This window comes from Macrobrachium nipponense, chromosome 25, assembly GCF_015104395.2.
Source record: "Macrobrachium nipponense isolate FS-2020 chromosome 25, ASM1510439v2, whole genome shotgun sequence".
Classification (NCBI taxonomy): Eukaryota; Metazoa; Arthropoda; class Malacostraca; order Decapoda; family Palaemonidae; genus Macrobrachium; species Macrobrachium nipponense.
Window position 1 is genome coordinate 13,758,980 of NC_087214.1, and position 11,425 is coordinate 13,770,404.

The 11,425-nt window shown below is 41.5% G+C and overlaps 2 protein-coding genes across 2 annotated transcripts; both read left to right on the forward strand.

Annotated features, from left to right (window-relative positions):
- The first annotated feature begins 8,407 nt into the window (after window positions 1-8,407).
- LOC135198999 (uncharacterized) lies at window positions 8,408-9,526 on the forward strand. The gene has a single exon (XM_064226913.1). The coding sequence runs from the start codon at window positions 8,408-8,410 to the stop codon at window positions 9,524-9,526; it is 1,119 nt and encodes a 372-aa protein (XP_064082983.1).
- A 70-nt stretch (window positions 9,527-9,596) lies between these two features.
- LOC135199000 (uncharacterized) lies at window positions 9,597-10,829 on the forward strand. Its single transcript, XM_064226914.1, has one exon. It carries the CDS (start codon window positions 9,597-9,599, stop codon window positions 10,827-10,829), a length of 1,233 nt encoding a protein of 410 aa, XP_064082984.1.
- The last annotated feature ends 596 nt before the right edge of the window (window positions 10,830-11,425 follow it).

Below are 11,425 nucleotides of genomic sequence, written 5' to 3' on the forward strand. Positions count from 1 at the left end.
GGGTGAATACGGTTATTTCATACTGCTCGATACCAAACCCAGTTAGACGGATGTTGCTCTACAGACAGATGATCTCCCTCTCGCCATTTCATCACATGAATGTGACTCACCAGGATCTATACCCTATAGTAAAAAACCTAATGAATAAGTTCAAGGTGAAGCTACCCAAGAAAAATGTTAAGTTGACGGGTACGCATTTACCCATGCGTAATCACTTGATCTGTCTTCCCTTATTACAAACGTTGATAAGGCTCGGTCTCGAAGTTGATGAAATAAGGAAAGTGTACAAATTCAAACAGGATTTTTATTTGAGGGAATATATTCTGGAAAATGCCGAAAGGCGTGCTAAAGAGACTGATCCGGACAAGAGGATCACCATCAAAATCATAGTGAATAGTCTTTTCGGTGTCACTATTAAAAATTCATTGAATTATTCTACCCAAACTGTCGTCACCACCGGTGAAGCCTCTCTCCTCAGGAATGTGTCCAAACACACGTACAAGTCTTTGGAAAAACTGGGTAACGACAGGTACATTGTAAACCATTGCAAAGAGTCTGTTATGGCTGAATCCCCGATTTATATCGGTTTCAGTATACTAGACATGGCGAAGGATATGATGTATCGGTTCTATTACGACGTTCTTCGAAAGCAGTATGGACACCGAGTTCAGCTCCTTTATACCGACACTGACAGCTTGATCTTTTCCCTGGTGACTGATAACCTCAATCAGGAACTGAAGGGTGTCCTCAAACCCTACATGGATTTGAGTAATTTCCCCAAAACTCACGAATTGTATGATGAGTCACGTAAGGGGGAACTCGGGTTAGTGAAGGTTGAAACGGGGGGGCTGAACTCATGAGGGAATTCATCGGCGTTAAACCTAAAGTTTATTCGTATCTGACGGAAACTAGTCGTAGTAACACCTTGAAAGGTGTACAAAGGTGCCGGCAAAAGACCATTCCACATGACCAGTATCGAGCTGTAATCGAAAGAATGAGATTGCTTATACTCGTGTGCACAATTTGCAAAGAGTAGGAGGCACGATGGTGTCATACGAGCCAGTGAAAGGTATCTCTCTGTCCTTTAGAGGACAAGAGATATTATGTGACACCTTATAAATCGTTGGCGTATGGACATTCAGACATTGGGGGGAGGAGGGTGGAGGAGGGTATAGAGGAGGAGGAGGGGGGAGGGGGGAAGGGGAGGGGGATGGGGAGGTAGAGGAGGAGGAGGAGCTAGAGGGTTAGTGGTGGTGGCGCCGGTAGTAGCGGCAATCTCTCCAATTTTAAATATTCCCGCTCCTTTAGCACCTCGAGAATTCCTACTCCTCCTATTCCTCCGACCCTACATCCATCACATCATTTCCCACGGGTGAAAGGATTTTCAAAACGTCGAAGAGAGAATAGTAAAATATACAATGTTAATTCCTCTCTCTCTTCGACGTCTTTGGACTTCTCGACGGGAAATGGTTTCACCCTCTCCTCCAGTAAACGGGGTCGTATCACACTTTGACCGGGTGTCATAGTTTGAATATTTTACTATATATTTTTTCTTATATTCATATATTTTAATATATTATGTATATATGTATATATAATCATATACACAGTTAGTTTTTTATATTTTTGAATTACTATATTGTATTTTTTATTATACTTTGCATTTTTACTGTACGTTCTATTTTTATATTGTAGGAAAAACCTGTATGTATTGCATTATGGAAATTAAACAAATATTATTGCCGTCAACTTCCATTCACCCTAATTATTATTAAGGCTTGTATATAAAAACAGGAGCGCATAAAGTACACAACTATAGTATTAACGCGCTAACATCATGGCCGCAACAGGTCCCTTCCTGGGTGGGCATTGTTGTTAGAACCCGTTTGCTAAATCCCGCTCGTATTATCATCGCGGGGTTTTTAGTAACAGTGGCAAGTCCGTCCCTATGTCAAAAAAATCATTGAACTCTATGAAACGCGTTTGCCAATACATTTTATATTGCGGGGTATCTGAACATCCCCTCGAAACGCATCCTCATAGGTCACAAATTTAAAGTATCCAAAGAAATTTTAAATCCCTTTGATTACTCTGAAAAGGGGGAGACGGAGGTTAATAAAGGTCTATTATTCATACTCGATGATTGCTCCCTCGAGGCTAGTGATAATAAATTTGTGACTAACGCCTTCACAGCGGGACGTCATTCATCTATTTCAGTTATTTATTCAAATAACCGCAGAATATGTTTCATTCGGGCAAGTTCGTAGAAGTATAAGCTTGAATTGCTCACATTATATTCTAATGAAAAATCGTGATTTTAGTCAAATTGAAAACTTTAGGTCGGCAGTTATTCGGCCGTCAAAAAGCTTCAGCCTTTTCGGACATATATAAAAAAGGCCCACCTATCACGTAACCGCTACGGTTATTTGTTAGTAGACTTCGCTCCGTCAACACCTGAACTGTTACAGCTCCGAACTAATATTCTGGGTGAAACGGAATATCAAATAGCTTACCAATATGGATTAAGAATGGATAAAACTGCTAAAAACTTTGTACGGAGATGCACGGGGTGTGGGTAGTTTCAGCGGGGTGGACTCTTTATTCAGAGTAGCGAAAAATCTGAATAGCCAAATTACTCGTGAAAATGTTAAAGAATTCTTACGTGGGCAAAAGTCTTACACACTGCATAAAGTCACTCGAAAAAAATTCCCCAGAAGAAAAATCATGTCACCTAAACCGAGAGTAATAGCGAGCACCGATTTAGCTGATATGTCCAAATTAGCTTGGTATAATAATGGGTTTAAATATTTGCTAGACTTTATTTACGTGTTTTCCAGATATCTACAAATTGTTCCCTTGAAAAAGAAGGATGGTGTTACTATGCGTCGCGCTTTGAAGAACGTTATCGAATCTACCGAATTTTTGGGAATTTCACGTTTGAATAGCGATGAGGGTAGGGAATATTATAACAAACACGTCAGAGAATATCTAGATAGTAAAAATATAAAATTATATAGCGTTTATTCGAGAGAAATCAAATCCTCTATAGCTGAAAGAGTCATAAGGACTATTAAGGGTCGGATATATAGATATCTCAAACATAACCTTAAAATACATTAACGTCTTGCGCGACATTGTTCACAGTTATAATCATACCCCCCATAGAAGTTTGGGTCGCACCCCGCAAGAGGTTCAAGCATTAACGGATAGAGATGACATTGAACGACAATTCTCTAGTATGTATTAAAAGGCTGTTCTCGTTAATCCTCCCGCCATTTCGCTCTTGAATGTTGGAGACGTTGTACGTATTGCCGATGAGCGTCGCAACGCAATTTTTAGGAGGGGATATACAATTCAAAATACTCTGGAAAATTTTTAAAATCCGAAAAGTGGATACAAGGCAAAATCCTGGTGTATACTTCTTGGAAGATTTAGCGGGTGAAGAAATAAAGGGCGTATTTTATCGTGAAGAATTAATTCGCACAAATCTACCAGAAACGTATGATATCACTATTCTGGGAAGGAGGAGGAAAGATAATAAAACTCAATATTACGTTCATTGGAAAGGTTATCCGAGTCAACTCAATTCCTGGGTTGACGAATCTCAAATTGTACGGATATGAACCGTAAGCAACCTTTAATACGTAAAAAATAAAAAACTTTGGATTTTATTCATCTCTGGTTATCACCCAGTGAAAAAAGTAAAGTTATTCCCATCTTAAACGGTGGTTTGGTGTCTACTCTCTCGGAAATTTTTAGAAATTTTCTTTGTGGTAATCTAACTCAAGATAAGAAGTTTATTAAACACTTAAGAAATTGTAGACGAGAAATTCATCTTGTGTCCTTGAAAACAACGTCCATATCTAAGAAGAAAAATATACTGAAAAGTCGTAAAGGGGGGACTATTCTATCGGTTTTATTGCCTATTGCTGAGAGTTGGTAGGGAATCTTTTTAATTGAAAATGAAGGAGTTTTACGTTATCCCTGCCATTTGTTGATGCCCAACGATTAACTGTAAATAATGTTCGTGTTGTCTTGTTATCGCAATGGTTAATGTTAAGGTTTGCTGTGTGGTAGTTTGCTAGTTCGAGTCTACGCTCGGCCATAATAATTGTTTACTTGGTGTTGGGTTGTTTTAGCTAATTTATGCATAGTTATCGTTCACGTGAACTTTTTGGTAATCGAGTGTCTTCCTGTAAACAAATGAGGAAAGTTATCAGTTTAAAAAGAGATTTCATACAGAACGGATATAACGAATGTAACGAAAGTTGGTATTTACTGAGGAATATTTGGACCGTTTGTTATAGGAACACAATTGTAAGTAAACGCCTATTATATTGTTTTAGAATAGCAGATTCATCTTTTCCCATTTTTAAGCCTACATTGTATATAACGTATGTCTTTATATGAGCCTTAATTATATTGACTTTGTGTATTAGCTTTTTGTAATTAGCCGTTATTCATGCATATTTTACTTAATTAAGCTTTGCATATTGTTTCTATCAGTCTTAGTTATTTAACTCAATAATTTTGTATAAATTAGCATATTATTCATATGTTGATTTCTTTTATCCATAGTAATTGAACCACATCACATCACATCACATCACTTCAAGTTACGCTGCATACGTCAAGTCTACATGTATAAACACCTAACAATATAACCATATCGATGTTAACGTCATGGATCTAATAAAGAACTATATGTGCGTATCAAAATTGTGTTTCTCCATCATTCACGTTAAGCAATAGAAGAACAGTGCATTAATGACTCTCGCTATTATAACTCTTATACGTGAGCCTTAAGAAGTGGAATTACTGCCTGTTATAAACAACTACAGACAAGATGGAGGAGTCTGATGAGACTGTCCAGAATAGTGCTCCCGTCGAAAACTCGGGTACGACAGTTGATATTCGAACATTGAAAAATAAATTGAGATCATCACTTGCCAACGTAACGAAAAAACGCAATGAACTCACAGGCCTCATGTCAAATCCTGACAACCTGCACTTGGTGAAAATGTGTCTAGAGGAATATAACGAAGCTTTCGATAAGTACAAAAAAAACTTTAATTGTGTCATGGATAACATCTCAGACGAATTGGAGCAAGACCAGGAATTGTCCAGATATGAGACCAAGGAAATTAGCATTCTGCAATTCCGAAACCATACTGGTGAATGGATAGCCATAAACGAAAAACGACTTGAAGAAGACCTGAAGAGTCTTTTGAGCCGATCTGGTTCAAAACGTTCTTCCCAACGGCCTTCTTCTCTTCCTTCTGGCAAATCGGCTATGTCCGAAAAGGTGCGAGCCAAAGCACGCCTCGCCGAGTTGCTTGCCGAAAAAGAAAAAGAACCTTGTGACAAAGAAAAAGGAACAGGAGGCAAAGACAGAAGAGATTCTATTGGATATCGAAATAGCCAAGATTCGAGCAAAAGCACGTGTTTTTGCAGAAACCGAAAATGACATTGGCGATGACAATGTTGGTACAAGGACAATGAGACACATACCAGCATTATTGTGCAACGAGCCAACCATCAGGACGTGAATGTTATGGTCGCTGGACCTAGTGTAGCTGCCCCTGGAATTTGTGTGAGTGAAGGTGCTAACGGCGGCAATATGGATAACCAGGTTATACTTCCTGTCACCCAGGAAAATAGTGCCAGCTTACACAGTCTAAATCCCAGCACTACACAAGAATTTGTTCCCAGAAATTCTTCAGAGACTGGTACTAACACTCGTGCACCTCCGGTCAACGCTTCGAATGCCACGTCATCAACGTTTCCAAATCAAGAACAGTATACGTATCTGCTGTAAATACACTAGAGAACAGTAACTTTGGTGCACCCTATCCACTGCCTAATTCACCTCCAGTTAACACCATACAGCAGCAGATTAGTGGTATCGCCACAGCTCTAGCTTTGCCTGCACCGGAAGTTCCCAAGTTTACCGGTGATCTTCTGGAATACAGTGACTTCATACTGGCGTTTGACACCAGGATCTCCTCTAGAACAGCCAGTAGCAGTGACAGACTTTACTACCTCCTGCAGCATACCGACGGTGAACCTAAGGACCTCATCAGCAGCTGTATATACATGCAGGCAGACCAAGGCTATAGCCGGGCAAGACAGTTGCTACAACAAGAGTATGGTGATCCTTATAAAGTATCCTTGGCATACTTGAAACAACTAAATGAGTGGAAGCCGATAAAACCAGACGAAGGGAAATGTCTGAAAAGATATTCGCATTACTTGCTAAAATGCTTCAGCGCCATGCAAACACTTACTCACCTAGCTGTTCTTGATCATGCACCAAACCTGCAGGTGGTGGTCCAGAAATTGCCAAGTTATCTCCAGAATAAATGGCGTGAAAAAGCCACAAACCGTAGACTCCTCGAGAACAGGTCTTCGTGCTTTGGTGACATTGTCCAGTTTGTTATTAACGCTGCAGAGTGTGTCAATGACCCAGTGTTTGGCAAAGAAGCAATGCATAGAGAACTGAATTCTAGTAAATCATCAAAAGGGAAACCAACAGAGTCTGCATTTGCTATGCAAGTTAATCGTGAGAGCCAAAGTAGAACTCGTGGTTTTGGGTCACCCTCCTGTTTTTACTGCGGCAAAAATCACGACTGGATAACTGTGCAGATTTCAGGCAGAAATCTCTCGAAGAGAAAAGAAAGTTTATTATAGAGCAGCGTAGATGCTTCAGTTGCTACGGTCTGAATCATACATCGAAGGGGTGCATGAACAAGCGAAAATGTCACAAATGTGGCAAAGGTCATCCTACGGCCATGCATATAGATGGCTTCAAACTACCTTGGAGGTCAGACTACTCTGACAGATCTTCATATTCTCAAAACCGTACAGAGGAATCCAGCCAAAACCCTCCAGATACAGCTACCAGCAACGTTATTTCTCATGGTTCCTCAATGGTTCTTCAAACAATACTACCTGTTCGTATAAAACAGAGGGGAAGCAACCGAGAAGTTCTCACCTACGCCCTTTATGACCCAGGAAGCACAGGGTGCTTCCTATCAGAAGAACTGAAAGACGACTTGCAAGCTTCCGGTGTTCAAACAAATCTGCGTCTGAAAACTATGCATGGGGAGAGCATAGTCAAAAGCTACCTTGTCCAGGATCTCATCGTCAGTGATATAAACGGCCAGAATGGTATATCTGCTTCCAAAACGTATTCCAGACAAGAAATTCCAGTGAGCCATGATCAAATACCATGTCCAGAACTGTTACGACACTGGCCATATCTTCATGACGTGGCAAAATCGATTCCTGAAGTAATACCAGAAATAGACATCGGTCTACTGATTGGCAGTAATTGCCCACTAGCAATGGAGCCTCTGAAAATCATATCAACAGACGGCAAAGGCCCATTCGCTCTGCAGTATCGTCACGGATGGACAGTCAGCTCCCCGGTAGAAGACAACAGCGTAACGTCTACACATCGGGTAAACAGTAATCGCATTGTGACCGAGGATATTGAGCAGGCTACTGAAATTCTCTCCCCAAACAGAATACTGAATATTCTGGAAAGTGACTTTATTGATAGCCGGGTAGCAAGGTATCCTGGAGAGAAAGGATTGTCTCCAGAGGATACTACATTCATGAAGAAGGCTGAAAGCAATGTAGTGTTCAAAGACGGTCACTTTGAGATCCCTCTCCCTTTCAGGAATCAGAACTTAATGGTGCCAAATAATAAGATCCTTGCAATCAAACGAGCACTCTATCAAAAGAAGAAAATGCAAAAGGATCCCAAGTACCACTCCGACTACGTCAACTTCATTGACAAAATACTCCAGAATGACTATGCTGAACGTATCCCAGACTCCCTGCTTACAGCCAAATCTGGACATGTGTGGTACCTGCCACATCATGGAGTATACAATCAAAGAAAACCGGATAAAATTAGAGTGGTGTTTGACTGTAGTGCTAAATTCAATGGAATATCCTTAAAACGATCAGTTGCTGCAAGGGCCTGATCTCACAATTCTCTGATAGGTGTTCTAACCAGATTCAGAGAACACCAGGTAAGCCTTCACTTGTGACGTGGAGTCTATGTTCTACCAAGTGAAAGTACCCAAACACCAATACAACCATCTCAGATTCCTCTGGTGGCCGAACGGTGACATATCAAAGGAACTCGAAGAGTACTGGATGAAGGTACACCTGTTCGGCGCGGTGAGCTCACCGAGTATCGCCAACTACGCACTTAGACGCGTCGCAGATGAAGGAAACAACTTAAGTTCAGAAGTCGCCCATACAATTAAGCGGAACTTCTACGTCGATGACTGTCTAAAGTCTGTACCGAATGCCAACGAAGCCAGTTCTCTGATTGCTGAACTGACTGCCGCCTGCGGGGGCTGTGGATTCAAACTGTGTAAATATACTAGTAATGACGTCCTCTGTCCTAAAACACCATCCAGCTGACGATCGATCCAAAGAGTTAAAGACAAGAGACATCAATTATGACCCCCTGCCTACAGAGCACGCCCTCGGAATACTTTGGGTCGTTGAAACAGACACATTTGGCTTCTCAGTGTTGTTGCCAGACAAACCGCTGACAAGAAGAGGCATTCTCTCCATAGTATCATCCATCTATGACCCCCTAGGTTTTGCTGCTCCATTTGTGCTGCCGGCAAAGCAAATACTGCAAGACCTCTGCAAAGAAACCAGTCTCACCTGGGATGACGAAGTGCCTGATGATCACCAGCGACGTTTCAAACAATGGATTAGCGAAGCCCCGAACCTTCAGAAGATAACAATCCCGAGATGTCTAAAGTTACCACAGCAAGCAAAAGATATGGCGTTTCAGATGCACGTTTTCTCAGATGCCAGTGCATCTGGGTATGGCGCTGTTGCATACCTAACCTCAAACGAGGGTGGATGTTCGAAAACTTCATTTCTCATCGGAAAAGCAAGGGTTGCTCCATTGAAAGCAACATCTATCCCACGGCTTGAACTCACAGCGGCTGCTGTAGCTGTGAATTTAGGACAGAAAATGACCCTTGAGCTTGATCTCTATCTCAACGATATCTGCTATTACACAGATTCAACAACAGTCCTTTATTACATCAGAGCTGAGAGAAAGCGTTTTCCAGTGTTTGTGGCCAACAGAGTCCGTCAAATAAGAGACTTCAGCAACGCTAACCAGTGGAAGTACGTTAGCACTGATTTGAACCCAGCAGACGTTGCATCACGTGGGGTAGGTTCTGTGATATCGTCAGACATGACTCATTGGCTGGAAGGTCCGGATTTCTTGAATATGCCGGCTTCAGAATGCCCTGCAAAGATGCACCCCATAAGTGAACTGCAGGTTATAGAAGAAGACTTTGTCTTTAGCTACTACTGCTACATCAGAAGAAGGCTCACCGTTTATGTCTTTAATCACCCATTTCTCCAGGTGGGAGAGACTGAAGAGAGCAGTAGCAGTATTCATAGCATTTTTGGCTTTCTTACAAAACAAAGAACAAACTATAAATTTAAGGACCACACAGATCATGCAAAAGGCTGAAAAGGCAATAGTTTGCTTTATACAAAAGATCACCTTTGCAAACGAGGTCGAGAATCTCAAGAAAACAACCATGAAAGAAGACAAGAGAGAACACTCACTACCAAAAACAAGTAAGATATTCCGTCTCGACCCAGTGCTCATCGACGGAACTCTGCGAGTGGGAGGACGCCTCTCGAAAGCCGCAATGGACTATGACGTGAAACATCCAATGCTACTGCCACAACACTCGCACGTCACGACTCTAATCGTACGAGATGCTCATGAGAAACACGGCCATGCTGGTAGAAATCACACCATTGCAGCAATTAGAGAACGCTTTTGGATTGTTTCAATCAACTCTGCTGTCCGACGTCAACTCCACAAATACATAACGTGCAGAAAAATAAGAAAGCCATGCCAAGAGCAAAAAATGTCCGACTTACCTCAAGATTGTCTCGAGCCAGCTCCACCATTTACATTCACAGGCGTAGACTTCTTCGGGCCGTTCATTATAAAAGAGGGACGCAAGGAGCTCAAACGTTACGGCGTCATATTCACCTGTCTTGTCAGTCGCTCCATTCATCTGGAAGCTGCTAACAGTCTCGAAACAGATTCCTTTATTCACTGCTTGCAACGCTTCATAGCCCGCAGAGGTACGGTACAAGAAATCCGATGCGACAACGGGTCCAACTTCATCGGAACACGGAATGAACTGAACAAGGCTTGGTCAGATCTGAACCAAAACAAAATCCAAAACAAACTACTGTACATGAATATCGACTGGAAACTCAACCCACCTATGGCATCGCACATGGGCGGCGTATGGGAGCGCCAGATCCGTACCATTCGGAAAGTTCTATCTGCGCTATTCTACAACCACGGGACTCGCCTTGATGACGAATCATTCTGCACGCTTCTCTGCGAGGTAGAATATATTGTGAACTCGAGACCGATCACGACCTGTTCTGATGATCCCGACGACATGGACCCACTAAGTCCGAGTCAGATCCTCCACATGAAGTCACCCAAGAGGTTAATACCGGGACCTTCGCAACCAGAATATGTGTACTCGAGAAAAAGGTGGCGTAGAGTACAATATTTGTCGGACTTGTTCTGGAGCAGATGGAAAAGGGAGTACATAGTCAGCCTGCAGCAACGCCCCAAATGGAACAAACAACAACGAAATACACGGGAAGGTGACATCGTGCTCCTGAAAGACGAGAACACGCCAAGACTTCACTGGCCACTAGCAACGTGTAACAGAGGTACTGCCAGATCCCAGAGGTGTTGTGAGAAGCGTCAAACTTCGAACCCAATCTTCTGAACTGCACAGACCAGTGACCAAGCTCGTACTCTTAATTCCAAAAGAAGATCAAGTGTTATAGATATTATCCAGAGACACTATATGACATTGATATTTCTAGTTCATATCTGTTTGTCAAACTCATTTTTATTTTTGTTGTGTTTATCGTTTTAATGTTCGTTCTTTAAGCTTGGTTTATTCATGTTCTATTCACGTATTGTAGTATGAAATGAAATATTAGTTGTGCATCCTATATTTTTTTTTGTTTGTAAATCATATGATTTAGAGGTCGAGTAATGTTGATGCCCAACGATTAACTGTAAATAATGTTCGTGTTGTCTTGTTATCGCAATGGTTAATGTTAAGGTTTGCTGTGTGGTAGTTTGCTAGTTCGAGTCTACGCTCGGCCATAATAATTGTTTACTTGGTGTTGGGTTGTTTTAGCTAATTTATGCATAGTTATCGTTCACGTGAACTTTTTGGTAATCGAGTGTCTTCCTGTAAACAAATGAGGAAAGTTATCAGTTTAAAAAGAGATTTCATACAGAACGGATATAACGAATGTAACGAAAGTTGGTATTTACTGAGGAATATTTGGACCGTTTGTTATAGGAACA